This window comes from Girardinichthys multiradiatus, chromosome 2 (genome assembly GCF_021462225.1).
Source record: "Girardinichthys multiradiatus isolate DD_20200921_A chromosome 2, DD_fGirMul_XY1, whole genome shotgun sequence".
Lineage (NCBI taxonomy): Eukaryota > Metazoa > Chordata > Actinopteri > Cyprinodontiformes > Goodeidae > Girardinichthys > Girardinichthys multiradiatus.
This window is the reverse complement of record NC_061795.1, coordinates 47,719,420-47,737,820: the sequence shown is the minus strand read 5'-3', so window position 1 is coordinate 47,737,820 and position 18,401 is coordinate 47,719,420. Positions and strand designations below refer to the sequence as shown.

The 18,401-nt window shown below is 39.9% G+C and overlaps 1 protein-coding gene across 1 annotated transcript; it reads right to left on the bottom strand.

Moving 5' to 3' along the window:
• Window positions 1–1,390: 1,390 nt before the first annotated feature.
• Window positions 1,391–15,258, bottom strand: nutf2 (nuclear transport factor 2). The gene is made up of 5 exons (XM_047353069.1): window positions 15,124–15,258; window positions 6,756–6,877; window positions 6,159–6,230; window positions 4,505–4,603; window positions 1,391–2,212 (listed from the first exon to the last, which is right to left on the bottom strand). Exons 2-5 carry the CDS (start codon window positions 6,855–6,857, stop codon window positions 2,099–2,101), a joined length of 387 nt encoding a protein of 128 aa, XP_047209025.1. The 5' UTR covers window positions 6,858–6,877; window positions 15,124–15,258; the 3' UTR covers window positions 1,391–2,098.
• Between the last annotated feature and the right edge of the window lie 3,143 nt (window positions 15,259–18,401).

The following is an 18,401-nucleotide window of genomic DNA, read 5'->3' as shown; positions in this document are numbered from 1 at the left end:
TATTGTGGTCTAAAACCAGGTGTTTCAGTTTCATTGTCCAACCCCTGTACTTCCAATTAAAAAGAAAAACTCATCAGTTTTCATCTAAGCTATAAAGTATAAAATAATGCTGTCCAAGTCACACCTCCCTCAAAGCACTGCAAGATGCTAAAAGGATCTACAGCAGACCTTTGCTACTGTTGATATAAATGTTAATGTCTGTACAATCTGGAATAATGTTCTTTAGACAGACGAGTCTAAATCTCAATTGTTTGGACACCCGAATAGAGGACATGTTTGTTGTTAACCAAATGCAGTATTTTTTGGTTTGAGGTGAAAGCATCAGTTTCGGGGATGCTTTGCAGCAGCAGCAGGACCTAGCCACTTCACCACCATAGAATCCACCATGAATTTTGCTGTGAGAGGGTGGTTGAGGAAAACGTGAGACCATCTGACTAAAAATGAAAGCTGAGGCAGAATTGGACCCTGCAAGAAACAATGACCCAAAATATACCAGTAAATCCACTAAGTACTGGATGAGAAAGAAAGAAGAAAAGTCCTGGGTCTAATCAAAGCCCAGATCTTGAGCTTATTGAGATGATGTGGGGTGAATTAAAAAGGGCTGAAGATTCAAGAAAGCAGCTGTAAGTGAAGAGTGTAGCAAACTTTCATGACTGAAGTCAGAGATGGTAAGAAGCTCCTCACTGAAGTTACTTCAACAAAACACTTAACACCAACCATCAGTGGGTAGGGTGTCCTAACTTGTCCTCTCCTCAGAATTTCACAATTTTCTGATGTCTTGTTTTAGTAAATCCTATTTGTTGTTTCCCTGCAGTGAAATCATTTTAAAGGGAAAAATAGAAACCAGATTATCTAAACACTAACTAACGAGGAACTGAATATTTAGTGAGGTTCTTTAGTTTTCCTGTTATCACTGTAGGGTTGTTAATTTCTGGTTGAAATTTGTTTTGGTTGCTTTTTAATATTTTAAGTCGAAGCCAACAGGGGGAAATTGGGCTGTTTATTGGTCCATCTGTAGTGATAATTGTTCATTTTTGCAGCAGTAGGAAGAACTGTTGCTTTTCTCTTTAAATGAAAGTAATTGATGTACTTTTATGCTTTGAATCTTTTGGTTAATGTTTTTACTCAAGGTATTTTTATTGTGAGGACCTCCCCCCAGCCTGTACCCAGTCTAAACATGAAATATTTTAGTAACCACACCGCTCTGACATCTGAATCAAAACCTCTGGAGTTTGAGACTTTTTACTGGCCATATTTGGCCAAAGAAAGCACCTGTAGTCAAACAAATAAACAAGCAAAAATACTTTGGTACATCAGGTCTTCAAGTAATTTATCTGGTAAAGAAACTGAGAAGTAGTTGGGCAGAAAATGACAAGGAGAGACGACACAATTAAGAAAAATGTCCAGGTTTTATTGTGTATCGTGGCTGTAGTCCTTGTTAACTGCCAGATGTGGGAAAGACAAGAAAGGAAGAAAAGAAGGTGAATGTTTGTCCTCCAACATCCGTTGGTTTGCAACAGCTAAACCTGGCATCAGAGCATGAATCATGCTTAGAGGGGAGAAAACTAAACTCAACACACCAAGAAGAGCTAAGGTCAACACATGAGAGGCGTCGTAAAACAAATAACACAATGCGTCTGAACCGGAACATGGATCCACAGTCAACAGCAGTGCTAACAGAACCGAGTCAATAGCGGAGCAAAACGGGTTAGAATCAAAGCAGAGCAAAACAGAGCACGAGTTAATGGCATCGATGGGATGTTTGTCCTTCTGGTGGCTTGAGTGTAGATATTGTACTGAGGATCTCCCAGCGTCATGCAGATCAGCAGAGTGGCAGACAGGGGCGTCTGATTGGTCAGCCGGCTCTCAGCGAAGAGACGCGTTGCAGTTCTACTTTGCCAGGCTGGTCGGAGGAAAAGAAACCCACCTGGACAGGGTTCTGTGATAGACATCTAGAATCCGGTGTTTGCTTGTTTGTCAAACAGGCCTAAGTGAGACGGCGGGAGGGAGGAGTGCTTCCTCACCTCCTCCTCCAACGCTTCGTCTCACAGCGACCCTCTGCTGCGGCTGCCCCTGCCTGCCGGCGTGGAGAGGCAACTTAACCAAAGTTGTGGATGGCTAGCCTGAACATGTCATTGGTGCACACCCAGGCATCATTAATGTTCTTCAGGATGAAACTCTGATGGAAACCCATGATGGGGTCTTCATCTGCCTGCAGAGACACACCAGGCACAGACCGTTAGAGACTCCAGCTGTGGTTGTAAGAAAGTGCTCAACAGGCAAAATAAAACTAGCAATAAAAAAACAGACAAGAAAAAAATATATATTAAAGAAAACTCTGCAAACAAATATAAAATAGTTTAATCAAACCAATTATATCCCAGTAAACTGAATCATACTTTAACAGGGCAGAAAAAAACTTGTTTAAACGGATGTGTTTTCAGAAGTTGATTTTTAATTGTTCTGTTCGAGAACAACTGAAAAGGCCCGGTACCTTTGATGCCAGCCTGGACCTAGGAACTTGGAGAGGTTGTTCATTTAAACATTTATTATTCATTTAGTTATGACTCAAGAACCAGCAGTAAACATTTTAATTACATTTTAAACAGACTTAAAACCAGTATAACCAGATCATCCAACCCGATGCACAGCAAGTTACAGCAATCCAAGAATGAGATAAAACTGTGGATCGTAAATAGGCTTTCCCCTCAGATAGTAACCTTAGCTGGTCAAAAACAAAATGGCTGAAAGAAGCTTGAGGGTCAGTTGCAGCCATCCATTTAACACACAACTACAGGACAGATAAAGAACGTTGGTCCACTATGTCTAAAGGCTAAGTAAGATCATGAAACATAAAAAGAAAAAAAAAAAACAGATTTAGTAGAATTCACCATTAAAGGTAGATCATTAAAACTTTTAAATGGGCTGTGTCTGTGCTATACTAAAGTCTAAAACTAGACCAGGACATCTAAAAATACCACTCAGGCCAATATGTGACTTCAACTGTCCTAAACTACATCGTCCAACACCTTAGATAGAAAAGGAAGCTTAGATAAGCTCCTTCCGATGAGTAACCTCCCTGCAGTGTGTTTGAAGGCAGGTGGGACTGACCCAGATCACTGAGAAGATGAAGGACTGAGGCTCTTCCATGTCTCTTTGAGAAGCTGAGGTGGGATACTGTCCAGGGCACAGCAGGAGCTCGCAGAGCTCAACTATTTGGTTGTGGAGATGATGGTTGTTACCTCTAATTGATTGAAATCCACAGGACATTGAAAACATTCAGCAGTTACAGATGGAGGAGAATGAACAGCTGAGACTTTAAATGAAAGAATTTAGGAAATTATTTCTACACAATGAGGATGAAGGCACGATGCTGGCAGTCACACTAATCTAACTAATAACAAGTATTGATTAGATGAATATTTATCTAAAGATTAGATAAAATTACATCATAATTCACATAGTAAAGAGATTCTGAATGAAATTAGAGCTTACAACAAAAACAACCTTTTAAGTCAGCCCAGTTTATACAGACATGTTTGGCAATAGTTACAAAATATGTCTCCAGGCTTCTTTATTTTTAGCATTCTCAGTCCAGACCCTGAACTTTTGGCACAACAGTAGAATCGACTCCCCATTAGACATGACGAACTTGGGCTGAAAAGGCAGTTTAAGCACCCTCTCCAGACTTTCTGTAGGATAAATGTTTGCACATTGGCTGGGCCATTCATGACCTTAATGTGCTTCTGCTTTACCCATTCCCTTGTTGCCTAGATGGTTTATTTTGGTACAATGTCACACTAGACGTCCAATCAACAAGCTAAGCGTTCTCGTCCATCGGCCCCTTGGTGCGGTAAAGTTGTCCTGTACCCTCAGCACAAAACCAGACTGAAACCATGTTTCCACCGCCATGCTTGGCAGTGGGGATTATGTTCTCTGGGTCCATTTCAGTATTTCTCATCCTTCTAACACAGTGGGATGAGTTGACCCCAAGGAGCTCGAGTCTGGTCTTAAATGTAAATATCAGTATGTCTGTTGACAGCCTTGGAAAACATCCCAGCCCGGTGCAGATCTTTTTTTATCCCCATTGTCCTTTGACAGCTCCGTGGTCTTTCCCATCGCGTTGGAAAGGGAGAAATAGAAGAAGAGTTGAGATCTGTAGCAGCGGTGGACTGTAGTCTATTCGAGCTCGGTTACAGAGAATCAAATTCGTTTTCATTCACTTCCATGCAAATCAATGTTTAATTTTCATGTAATGTATCCGACTCTTGCCCCATTTCTTTTCATCACACACACCCTGGGGACACAGACTGGAAGCAGGCAGTCCAAAGTAAACCTTTAAGAGATCTTCAGAAACTCTGGAAAACTACTGATGAAGACCACATGAAAAGAAAACAAGACAGACTGCTTGGCAGCAACATCTAAAGACACCCTGTAAGCCATGTTGTTAAAAACATCCACCATGCTCACCGCTAGTTCAAACGTGAATGAGAGGGATACTTACTTTTAGCTGTCCTACGACCATACTCAAGATGCAGTTGTCTGGAGTTGGCTGGTGGTCCTGCGCTGTTATACTATGCGCTATTTTTGTGAAGGGAAGACTCTGGTAAACACAAAGAAAACCCCAGAAAATATACAAGGGTTCAGTTCAGCTCACCTTTAGTTCCCGAAGGTCAATTTGCTGCACAGTCAGCAGTTACACACAGCGAAAAAACAGAACCTCATCAACAATAACCGTCACATGCTGGAGTTTATCAGCCTGACAGCAGTAGCCATGAAAAAGTAAGTATACCCAGGTACTTATATTGTGACACCAGCTCGACCGTTTGGTTGATCATAACCGGAGGCTGCCATTAATTCAAGCTTGAAGGAAACCGATCACACTGTGTGGAGGTCCATCCCAGAGAAATGGACACTGTCTCTGGACAAGACTAACTATAGGAGTTCTTTTAGCACAGTAAAATTTGCAGTAGCATTGAATGTAGCTACATATTACAGAGCTTGACAAAAGTTTCCCAATGTTATCCCAGTGGTCGAATGGCAGTTATTGCTGAAGAGCAGTCAGACATCAAACTCCCAGCTGTCCACTCCAGGATTGCACCTTTGCTTTAAAATCATAACATATTCCTTAAATTATTCGTGAATATTGCATTCACACTCATATTTCGGACCTGTCCAATGATTAGCCCCCTCTGGGACGACATATTTGCAGCCCTAAACACAATATTCTACCCAAAGATCCGTCCGTGAAGATTTTTGCTGGAAAAAACAAAATAAACCTCTGTTCTGTGCAGCTGATAAATTGATCACTATCAAGTGGCTTAAATCAGATCCTCACACTAACAACAACTGGATTGAGAAAGATAGAGAGAAAATCTTTGACTGGGAATCCAGAGGGAACTGTTCATCAAAAGGTGGATTTCCATGACTGCTTTATTACTGCAATAAGTTCTGAAACAGCTAAATTGAATGCTGCTACACAAATCTGGACGTTCAACTGTCTTCAAATACACGATAAGTCAAAAACGTTTTGTCTTTCACCAAGTGGATCCACCCCCCCGTATCCGCTTGGACCTGTGAGATTACCGTTTGGAGGATGTCATAACCTGTAATTACATTTAGCATTTAGTCTGAGCTATGAAAACAAAATAAAAATAAAGTTCTTAAACAAATCAGAAATATGTTTATGCACTTAAGAGGCTGAAAAACACTAATCCTTTCCAGTTTTAATGAAGGGCTCAATTTTAAACTGTTTCCATCATTTTCCTAAATATGTTTGACAACCTGGAGATCATTTGCAAAACTTATAAAACTCTTTATAGTCTGCAGAGCAGATCATCATTACAATCACTTGTCCTCTGCACTTTAAGTCATCATTGTCTAGTTTTATGTGAATAGCATTAAAGTACTGAAACCCCAGCCTTTAATTTGCATATGTTGCAAACTTTGAATGGATGTGACTCAACAAATGTAAGTAAAATTGCAGGTTTCTCATTTCAACTCATCTTTCAACAAACATTTTGAGAGACTCAAGGATTCGTACTGTACAATGTGCAGCAAATCAAAGAAAAAATTTGGCAATATTCTGGCATTGCTACCTTGTCTGACACTAACCACAATTTACCTCTGAAAAGCGATAAGTTACCAGGAAAACTCACAGTGAGCTTCTCGACAATTGCTATTTTTCCCTGGTAGGGCTGTCCTTCCCATGTAAGGCATGACGTGTCGATCTGTGAGGAGTGACAGGAGAAGAAAGTTAGCTGCCAGAATAATCTGGCATTAGAAAAACAATCAATCCACCGTTCTGATATAGAGGTGAAAATCAAAGAGCCAAGAGCCAGGTTGGTTTGGATACACTTTCCATAAAAAAATTAAAATGTTATCAAAAGATATTTTTTTTTTAGCTAATCTGGTTATTTTTGTTAGATATTCACAAAAATGCAGGTTTTACAAAAGAAAAATCTTGACCAATGATAAGGGCTGGAACCTGAGTAGATTTGGTCTCTGCTTGAAACATTATTGGAATAGCAAATAATTAGTGCAGGATAACTCTTTTGCTTTAACAACAAAACATCCATGAAATGAACTTGATTTAAGCTTACAAAAAGCTGCAGCTACGATCTAAATTATTTAATCCATCAATATTTTCATCGAGTTTCTGTGCGTGATGAATGATGAAGCAAATCAGCTGCACAATGCTGACGGTAACCTATAATTTATAAGATCGAATCTCCAGCAGAAGCGGTTTGACTCACATATATTGATCCGAGCTGTGATCTGTCAGAGTCAAACATCTGGTAGTAGTGCTGCACGAAGCTGGATCCTATCTGCTCCCACAGAGGCTGCTCCGCCATCATGAATCACCCTGCAACACACACTGGGAAGGGGGGAACAGATAACGGGTCAGACATACTGGTAAACCCGCAAAAAAAGCAAGAAACATGAACATCTTTTAAACCGGCCACATTAATGTGAACCAGCAGGACCTCAACACTGTTCAGACGTCCCTGTAGTTCAATGAGCCCAATTCAGCAGAAGCAGTTAATCATAAACTGGGGCGCGGCGCTGATGGCGCAGGGCTTGAAGCGCACGACCCGTGTACGGAGGCCATAGTCTTCAACGTGGGCTGTTGCGATAATCGAATCCCAACACATCAGCATTTACTGCATACCTTTCCCCTGCTCTCTCCACCCTGTTTCCTGTCAACTTACTTGAAAAAAAAAAAGGAAAAATAAAAGGCCACTAGTGCCTAAAAATAAACTGTTAAAATCAGAAACTGGATTAATAACCTGTAGATAGGTGATATCGAAATCTCAAGTTTTTAAACCCAGTTGCAAACGTTACACGATGAGAGGAATCTGCTTCTGTTTAGTAACCTTTAGGGTGGATTCAAACTTGCCACTTTTGTTCCGCTTTAAACGGACCAGAGTTCGTTTCCCTCCTTTGTCCGGACCTTTTGTGCAGGAGTGAAAACACTCCAGCAAACCTGGTCCGGACCAAACAACCGGACCGAGACACTTTTTGAAGTGGTTTCAGTCCGCTTCCAAACGGACTCTGGTGTGGTTCGCTTATGGTCTGAATACAAACCGGCCCCGATCTGAACCAACTACAAAAAGCGTACATAAAAAGGCACCGTAGCCGCTAGCAAAGGTGTGTGTTGTACGGTAATCATACCTGATAAGCTGTGTGTTGCTTAGCAACGCTACCGGCTTGTTGCACGTAGAGAACGTCGGCGTTCAGCACGCATTCTCCGACGGGGTTCCAACATTATAAATGCAACGTCTCAAAGTCTGTGTTGAATGAGTTGCTCTTCAACCTCATAATAATATTGCAGCTGTAATAACGGAACAATTATGGAGCAGAGGTGCTGCACGCAGCACGTCTACAGATGTTATCCTAAATGTCCGGGTCTGTGCTCTGTCCCGCCCCCCGTCATTTCTGTCCAATGGGAACAATGATCGTATCCCGCATGGCTTTGTTTACAAGTAATAGTTCACTTACAAAAAGTACAATGTGAAAACAAACCGCACCAAATGAAAAAAATAAAGTTCGCTTTTGGTCCGGACCAAACAAGCGGACCAAAGGACTTTCCTGGTGTGAAAACATCCTTAGATCATGCTTTCCATCTGGGATTTTAACATGGTCTGCACACCTCAGGTGATCTTAACTGATGTTTATTTTTTGTATTTCATAATTCACTGGGGTGAGGTTTTATCACACATGGCAGTCAACAGGTTCAGTTGAATTTGCTGCTGTTTTAAACTCCAACAGGCCACCAACCAGCCTCAGCAGATTATTTTTCTATAGAACATCTATGCCATAGCCATAGTAGAAGCAGTCTTTATGTACATTATACATTTTTCAGGTTTAGAAAAGATCTCTGAGTCAGTCCTCAGATTGCTGTTGTTTAGAAGAAGCAGTAGAAACCTTTACATCCAGCAAAGAAGCAGAGCGCTTCGGTACTTTGATAAATGGGTCCATAAGTACAGAACCTTTGACTGACTCCTGGATATGGTGGCGTGAAAAAAACAAAACAGTCACAGGCCATCATCATCCTCACCCAGAAGAGGATGCACATTTATTTTTTAAACAGCTGTACTACTTTTTAATAGACGCCATGACAGAAGGTGTGTGGATGAAGACAGGATAATAACAGAAGCACTGTGAATATCCACCCGTTTATCAAGGGAAAAAAGATTCGAGTCTTTAATGATCCACAGCAGAAGAGCAGAGCAAGGGCCGGTTGTATGGAAACTCCAAAGAACAATTTCTGCACTGTGCAATGCCTGATGAGGTGTAACAAACAGTTAAATGAGCTCTACATGGAGTTCAGCCATATGTTTTACAACCATCTGTAAAACATGTTGACCATCACTGCACCCTTTACTCTATGGTCAACTGGTCTCCACTGATGCATCACAGCTGACATGTCAGACTAGCTGCAGCCTGTGACCCGAGGACAATGTCCCATCAGCATGTCCAGAGGTGGCTGCATCTACCTGGAACATTTTACAGCCGGACCTGAAGTGGACCAGCTTGATTTTTATTGGGGACCTTTAAACATTATTTAAGGGGTCTGAAAGCATCTCTAATAACTTAACTTGTTTTCAGCATTGTAAAATATTCCGGTACTATACTGGTTAATACTATATGGTTTAATCGACACAGTTTAACAAAAGGATTTCAAATATTGTATTTTCTAACATTTGAATGTTTGTTTGCAACAGATTCTATTTTATTGTGTAAAATCTCTTAAAGATAAGGCCATGTGTTTCAATAAAACTCACCTGTATAAATAAAGATTATGAATCAATGAGTCTGGTATACGGAGAGATAACTGGCAGTTTTTACCTGTACGTTTATAACATTTGCTGAAGAGGTACGCTGCACTGGTTAACATTTTAAACCCAACTACACCCAAGGCTGCAACCATTATCTTTAAATACTGCTTAATAATCACCATCACAAAATCACTGTACACAGTAATATTACAAAGGATGGTTTGGAATGCCATTGCTTTTTGCTAATATAATCCAGAGCTCAACATACTGAAGGTCACCAAGACATGTTGGAAGCCGAGCTGAAAGGGAGAGGATTAGGAAGTAAAGACGGTGTGTATTTGATCCAGACTTTATGCCTAGTGTTGGAAAATGTGTGGTCGGTGAAAATTTTCTAAAGCCTTAAGCGACGGTTGGGTTTAAATAATGCTGACTTCTATAGATTTCTACAGGTTCTTCACTATATTGAGCAACTCAGGAAAGACACCAAACAAAATATACTGAAAATATTTATGGATGCATATGCTTCAAGCCCAGGACAAAAAAATCACTGCAAGGCTCTATAGGGGTTTACAACAGATGAAAGAGAGCTCTATGCAGCTGAAAGAGAAACGGGACAGGGAAGGAAATCTATTATTAAAGAAGATTGGAAACATCTCTGTGAGATACAATGGAAACCATCAAACTCAACAGTATGGAGAGAGTTCTGTTGGGAAACCCCAATTAGATATTTCGTCAGTCCATCCCAAAAGAAACACTACACCAATTCATCCATATGATGGAGACAGTATGGATGTCTCAAAATCATTTCCACATATTCCGGTCTTGTCCAATATTGCTCCCTTTCTGGAAGGAAGTCTATCAAATTTATTCAAAAAAAGTTTTCAAAACTGTGTTCCATTTGAATTTGTATCTTTACATCTAGGAGCTCTACCATGAGGAAACGTCTCCTACAGTAACAAACATTTCAGATTTAAAGTGCTGCTTATAGGAAAGCCATAACGAGGAAATGGTTAAAACTTGAAAGAGCTTCAGAGGATGAGTGGGACGACATCATTGACATTTTTAAGATGGAAAGAATCCCTTATGCCATATGACTACAGAAGGGTCTATTAAACAAAAGGGAAAGATGGATTAGATATGTTCCACCAGTTCACCAATCATTTGTCTAGTGTAAGGTTTCTGTACCCATTTATGTCCGTTTGTTTTTTCTTTAGTAGGACTAATGTGAACCCCAGTGTTCCTGTTCTAGAAAGTTTTGCTCTTAATTGTATATTTTGCAAATGTATTCCTTGTTATTATATGGAGAACCAATCATCCTCTGTAACGTTTGTGAAATCATGTGTGTAAGGCTACGTAACTAGGTGTTAGTGTACAGATAAAGGGATGAGAATGGCAAATTGTTATGTGAACAAATATGTAAGCCCGAAATAATTATAATAAAAAGAATTGAAAAAAAGAGGACTGAGGAAAACATCGATTTATGGCAACATCATTGCAATTTTCTGAAATACTATCACCACCATATGATTTTCTAATACAGTGCAGCCTTGAAACAGCATAGAATTTTTGATTTCTGTTAAACCCAAAATCAGCAAAGCAATAAACCCTGTTAAAATGTTGATATTATTTAAAAAAGAAAGTTTATTATAAATAATGTTTGGCTTACTGTAGGTTTTATGGCCTCTTAGGCAAACAAGAGCATTTAGCTCTGAAATGTGATTAACTCAGTCTAGGCTAAAGGAAATGTATGCTTTTTAGTGGGTGCAATAAGTACTGTGTGAATAAAAATTGTCTATTATAAAGCTATGTTATAATTGTTGTTGATGCATTCTCAACCGTCATCACAGGAAATGAGCTAATCCCAAAAAGCATTGCTGCTATGCAAAAGCAATATCCTCAAAGTATGTCAGTACATATTACCACTACAAAGACCTTAATGCATAGATATACATCCAATACCATTAAGTCAACTTTATACTTTCCCTTAAGGTACGTCATATTTTTGTTGGGAGCGTCATTTTCTATTAGCTGGTTTGCTGGACTAGCAGCATTCCAACAGCTTGGAAGAAATAAGATAAGCTGATCAGGAAGTCCTGCTCTGTCCTGGGATGACCCCTCAACTTGAGGCAGGTGACGGCACAGTGGATGGTTCATTGGCACAGTGGATGGTTCATTGGCACAGTGGATGGTTCATTGGCACAGTGGATGGTTCATTGGCACAGTGGATGGTTCATTGGCACAGTGGATGGTTCATTGGCACAGTGGATGGTTTTTTGGCACAGTGGATGGTTCATTGGCACAGTGGATGGTTCATTGGCACAGTGGATGGTTCATTGGCACAGTGGATGGTTCATTGGCACAACTCCTGAACAATGTCTCCCACCCCATGCATGACTATAACCGCACTATCAGGCTGCTGCTGGCTCCTTCCCCCCAGCACCAGTCAGGTTCATTTGCTGGAAGTAGTTCACATCTGTATTTCACTTGTACTGAACTTAATCTTCAATGATTTTTATGGGAAATTGTGTAACATTAGACTTAATAGCCAATAAGTCAGTTTAAATCTGCTGCTTCTGAGAGAGTTTCTGTAGCTTTCTTCATTGAGCACAAACCCAGTTAAGCCCAAAATGATTCATAACCCCAGCAATTAGGTTTCTAGTAGTAATTAATGCCTGCATGTTTTCCCCAAACTTATTTAGCTTGATTCTTAATAAGCTTTTATTTGTTGCATACATAGTTAAGCCTGAAAGTATTCACACCCTTTGCAGACTTAGGTTGAAAGTAAGCAAAATGTTTCTTCTGAATGGAAGTAATATTAACGTTTTGGATCAGCCCAGTCAGAGTCCTAACTTGAGAAGATTAGGGTGATTGCAAACAGATCTTCCAGCCTCAAAGACTGTGAGATCATCACCAAAGATAAAACATCAAAATACCAGCAGAAACATGCAAAAGGCTGCTCAGCAATTATAGGACGGGTCTGATTACTGTTGTGCCAAAAAAAGATATTTACACTAACTGTTGAGATGGGTGGTCAGAGGGCTCAAGGGCGCCTGTGTATGGCAGCCTCACTTCAGTCAGTCTGGCCCAGGACAGAGCTACATTGTAGCTCACTACTGTCTGTGTGTGATGGCTAATTGTAGTGTAAGCTTTGGAGTCTCTGGGGACTCAATAAAGCGCTATACGGGTCCTTCTCAAAATATTAGCATATTGTGATAAAGTTAATTATTTTCCATAATGTCATGATGAAAATTTAACATTCATATATTTTAGATTCATTGCACACTAACTGAAATATTTCAGGTCTTTTATTGTCTTAATACGGATGATTTTGGCATACAGCTCATGAAAACCCAAAATTCCTATCTCACAAAATTAGCATATCATTAAAAGGGTCTCTAAACGAGCTATGAACCTAATCATCTGAATCAACGAGTTAACTCTAAACACCTGCAAAAGATTCCTGAGGCCTTTAAAACTCCCAGCCTGGTTCATCACTCAAAACCCCAATCATGGGTAAGACTGCCGACCTGACTGCTGTCCAGAAGGCCACTATTGACACCCTCAAGCAAGAGGGTAAGACACAGAAAGAAATTTCTGAACGAATAGGCTGTTCCCAGAGTGCTGTATCAAGGCACCTCAGTGGGAAGTCTGTGGGAAGGAAAAAGTGTGGCAGAAAACGCTGCACAACGAGAAGAGGTGACCGGACCCTGAGGACGATTGTGGAGAAGGGCCGATTCCAGACCTTGGGGGACCTGCGGAAGCAGTGGACTGAGTCTGGAGTAGAAACATCCAGAGCCACCGTGCACAGGCGTGTGCAGGAAATGGGCTACAGGTGCCGCATTCCCCAGGTCAAGCCACTTTTGAACCAGAAACAGCAGCAGAAGCGCCTGACCTGGGCTACAGAGAAGCAGCACTGGACTGTTGCTCAGTGGTCCAAAGTACTTTTTTCGGATGAAAGCAAATTCTGCATGTCATTCGGAAATCAAGGTGCCAGAGTCTGGAGGAAGACTGGGGAGAAGGAAATGCCAAAATGCCAGAAGTCCAGTGTCAAGTACCCACAGTCAGTGATGGTCTGGGGTGCTGTGTCAGCTGCTGGTGTTGGTCCACTGTGTTTTATCAAGGGCAGGGTCAATGCAGCTAGCTATCAGGATATTTTGGAGCACTTCATGCTTCCATCTGCTGAAAAGCTTTATGGAGATGAAGATTTCATTTTTCAGCACGACCTGGCACCTGCTCACAGTGCCAAAACCACTGGTAAATGGTTTACTGACCATGGTATCACTGTGCTCAATTGGCCTGCCAACTCTCCTGACCTGAACCCCATAGAGAATCTGTGGGATATTGTGAAGAGAACGTTGAGAGACTCAAGACCCAACACTCTGGATGAGCTAAAGGCCGCTATCGAAGCATCCTGGGCCTCCATAAGACCTCAGCAGTGCCACAGGCTGATTGCCTCCATGCCACGCCGCATTGAAGCAGTCATTTCTACAAAAGGATTCCCGACCAAGTATTGAGTGCATAACTGTACATGATTATTTGAAGGTTGACGTTTTTTGTATTAAAAACACTTTTCTTTTATTGGTCGGATGAAATATGCTAATTTTGTGAGATAGGAATTTTGGGTTTTCATGAGCTGTATGCCAAAATCATCCGTATTAAGACAATAAAAGACCTGAAATATTTCAGTTAGTGTGCAATGAATCTAAAATATATGAATATTAAATTTTCATCATGACATTATGGAAAATAATGAACTTTATCACAATATGCTAATATTTTGAGAAGGACCTGTACAAGAGCAGGCCATTTACCATAAATAATTTAACATATTTAATACGAGTGTACTTTTTTTTTAAATTATCTTTTACTCAATTTTTTTCATTATCTTAAGAGATGCCTGAGTTATTTCTAGTTAAAAACTGCACAATTTGTTGAACAATTTTAAAAGATAAATAGACCAGGAGTACTAATAATTTCGGGCATTCACACCTACTATTTTTTGTAGTTTTATTTATTTTTTTTTATATGTGCCCAAACTACATTTATTTGTTCATTACCATAACTTTCCTGGAACAATTATTTGACTTCCTCCACTGAGGGATACATACAGAGGACTATTCTTTTCTATTTATCGACTAGAAATACGCATGCAACAATATTATATTCAAAACTGGCATACACTGCTTTAATACGATGGTTTTCAAACATAAAACAGACATTTAGAAAAAATGAGCACCAAACTGACAGCACCGGTCACGTGTTCGCACGGCTGTTGCTGGAACCGTCTAAGCGCGCTAAACATTAGAACAGAACCCGCCAGAACAGCATAGTGTGGGACAGAAACGCATTAAACCGACAGAACCTGGGATGCTGGACAGCAAATAGTAAAATGAGAGAACGGTGTTAATGAAAATAAAAGCTTCTCTTGTTGAATCGATTGACGGTAGCCAACTAGCCGCTGCTAGCTTGTGAGGAAACTTGTCTGTGGATCCAGACTTGCCCACCCACCTGCTAATGTTAGCCGTCCGGAAAATAGTTTTTCAAGGCGGTGGCTGCCAGACTGACTGGGTTGGTCTTCTTATCGGATGCTAAAAATACCCAGACCCTTCTAAGCGCGGATACCTCCTGCGGGCCCGCGCTTACAGCCCCCCAAACCAGCTACCCGACATAGGCGTGCCCGACGTTAGCCCCCTAAAACTGGAGGTTAACAGCTGGTTTGACCAGTAATATTATACTTAATGAGTTCAAATGTCTGAATAAACTCGTGTTTCTTTGTTTTCACAGAGATTTTTATCCAATGCTTCAAATAAGGGCATGTTTCAAACAAATAATACAAACTTACCTATCACTAACGCCGAGGCCGGCTGCACGATGGCACAGTGCAATGTCTCCTGTGCTGCGAAGGCACGCAAACGAGGACGCAGCTGCCGCGGTGGATTGTGGTCATTGTAGTCTTCTTCTTCTTCCTCTTCGCGTTTAGTGGCGGTTGACAAACAACTTAATGGTGCGTTACTGCCACCGACTGGTAAGGAATGAATGTTGCTCAGAAAAAAACATCCTTTCAAACAAAATACTCTTGTCAAATAAAACAGAATATAGCCTTGTAGCTTTTACTTCTTGATTCTTTCTTAAATAAGTAAGTGAGGTCTCGTTTTATTTTCATATTATTAATGTTTTGAATCAATTAATCTCTCTTTCCTTGTCATAGGGTGACACACGCATTTGTTTGCACCCTGAAGAGCTTAACATTTATTAGTTGCTTGTCTAGTCAATAGGTAGTAGGCTCTCCTGTTAACTGTGACTGCACTGTAAGAAAATATAGCTATACACTTAATACACTTAATAATTAGACTGGTGAAACCTGACCTGGATTCTAGGTGGGATAGAGATAATTGAAAACATATTTTTAAATAATGCCTTTATGCTATTTGTGGAAAAAAAAAGGAGAATTTTTATGCCTATTTGTCATTGGGGCCACCTTATCTAAAGGAGTACCAAAAACTCTGTATATAGATGGATCTGACTCAAAGACTCAATAGACTATTTACACTTTAAAACATTAAATGCATTCAGTCAAGAGGGCTTGGGAGTTTTTGTATGGTTGGAGTTGCACATAAGGAGGGGCTCGCCAGGGCTCAATTCATTCAGGAACTTCCGCTGGTCTCATATTCCCTACAGTCATGTTTTTCTGTTTGGTGCTTCCCTATTGTGAATAAGGTGCTGTTTAGTCCAGTATGCCCAAGTCTGAGACAGGAAATAACTGTCCCTTCCCAGCTGTTTCTTGCTGTTCTTCTCATCTCTCCTATTTTCCTTCGGATTTTACAAAATCACCTTCATTTCCTTTCTTTCTCGCATTGCGTTTGCCATTTCTCTTTTATTTATTTATTTTTTTTGTCTTATTATGCCCTTTAATTCTGCTCAACTAAACCTAACATTAATGTCAACTACTATATGTTTGGTGCTTTCCTTTGCTATCTTATCTGCAATTTCATTCACCTTAACCCCATAGTGAGATGGTACTCATATAAAGTTGACTGTAAGCTCCATCATATTGATTCTATAAAGTGTTTGTTGTATCTCAATTAATATGTCTGGTCTACTATCTGACTGGCTGTGCTGCAAACTGGCCAAAGATGAACTAGAATCTAAGCTAATTTGTGGTTATGTTATGTCTTATTCACAACCTTTTTTTACACTTTGTTGTATTAGCGCCATCTTCTGGATCAAACGTTTATCACAGATCAATGACAGATTTCCCTTAAAAGATCACTCTCTTTAAAGATAGAAAACAATTTTCACTACACTGCTTTCAAATTTGGACTGTTTTATCATTATATTCAGATGTTCCTTTGGTAATCTGAAGTTATTTTTGCTATATTAACATTAAATCTAGAAAAAAACACCCGTTGACCTAGTTACTTCAGTTTTTGGGTCTTGTGACCCATCTTTAAAAAACTTGCAAATAATTACCTTTGTTGTTCTTAATATGATTATAAATTTATTTTCAAAGCTCTGTGGATTTATTACTAAAACCTGATAATGTAAATTCAATTTTTAATGAAAACTATAAACTGTATCTACAGAGTAAGTAAAATAAAGTCATTTATTACTTATTAAATAGTAATTCACTTATGGGCTAATTTCAAAGAGCCACTGTTTATTGTAATAAAACAAGTGGTCTGAAATACAGAAGCTCTTTTAAATTAGCTTGTTGTAGATCCTTTGGTTGCATTTCTGAAGGTCAAATGTATTTTATTGATCCTTGATATATACAAAGCTGTGAAAAAGTATTTGCCCACTCAACAATATCAGACAAAGATAACCTGAGTAAATACAAAATGTTGTGCAAAAGCTGCTTTCAATGAGGATTTCATTTAATAAAAAATCTATCCAAACCAGCCAGGCACCATGTGAAAATATAACTCTCTCCTTCGTTAAACAAGGACTTAACTGTGATTAACCAAATTTTTGGTTCTGATTCACCAGACATATCCAGACCTGATTTCTGCCAGAACTGAAGAAATCACCTAAATAGAACTTACTGTCAACATAAACTACTAAAAAATCTCAAAAAACAGTCAAATGAACAATGTCGCTGACATCTATTAGTCTGGCAAGGGTTAAAGAGACGTTTCTAAGGCTTTAGGACTTCAGAGATCCACAGCAAGAACCATTATCCACAAATTAAGAAAATAGTGGTGAACTTTTCATATATATATATATATATATATATATATATATAGGTCCTTCTCAAAAAATTAGCATATTGTGATAAAGTTCATTATTTTCCATAATTTCATGATGAAAATTTAACATTCATATATTTTAGATTCATTGCACACTAACTGAAATATTTCAGGTCTTTTATTGTCTTAATACGGATGATTTTGGCATACAGCTCATGAAAACCCAAAATTCCTATCTCACAAAATTAGCATATTTCATCCGACCAATAAAAGAAAAGTGTTTTTAATACAAAAAACGTCAACTTTCAAATAATCATGTACAGTTATGCACTCAATACTTGGTCGGGAATCCTTTGGCAGAAATGACTGCTTCAATGCGGCGTGGCATGGAGGCAATCAGCCTGTGGCACTGCTGAGGTCTTATGGAGGCCCAGGATGCTTCGATAGCGGCCTTTAGCTCATCCAGAATGTTGGGTCTTGAGTCTCTCAACGTTCTCTTCACAATATCCCACAGATTCTCTATGGGGTTCAGGTCAGGAGAGTTGGCAGGCCAATTGAGCACAGTGATACCATGGTCAGTAAACCATTTACCAGTGGTTTTGGCACTGTGAGCAGGTGCCAGGTCGTGCTGAAAAATGAAATCTTCATCTCCATAAAGCTTTTCAGCAGATGGAAGCATGAAGTACTCCAAAATCTCCTGATAGCTAGCTGCATTGACCCTGCCCTTGATAAAACACAGTGGACCAACACCAGCAGCTGACACGGCACCCCAGACCATCACTGACTGTGGGTACTTGACACTGGACTTCTGGCATTTTGGCATTTCCTTCTCCCCAGTCTTCCTCCAGACTCTGGCACCTTGATTTCCGAATGACATGCAGAATTTGCTTTCATCCGAAAAAAGTACTTTGGACCACTGAGCAACAGTCCAGTG

Bases quoted from the DNA above. Each gene is read 5' to 3' on its own strand.
- nutf2 (XM_047353069.1), bottom strand. From the start codon at position 6,857: ATGATGGCGGAGCAGCCTCTGTGGGAGCAGATAGGATCCAGCTTCGTG. The intron at 4,604-6,158 runs GTGAGTTTTCCT...TGTGTTTACCAG, and splicing joins CAATTGTCGAGAAGCTCACT to AGTCTTCCCTTCACAAAAAT. The intron at 2,213-4,504 runs GTAAGTATCCCT...GTGTCTCTGCAG, and splicing joins TGGTCGTAGGACAGCTAAAA to GCAGATGAAGACCCCATCAT.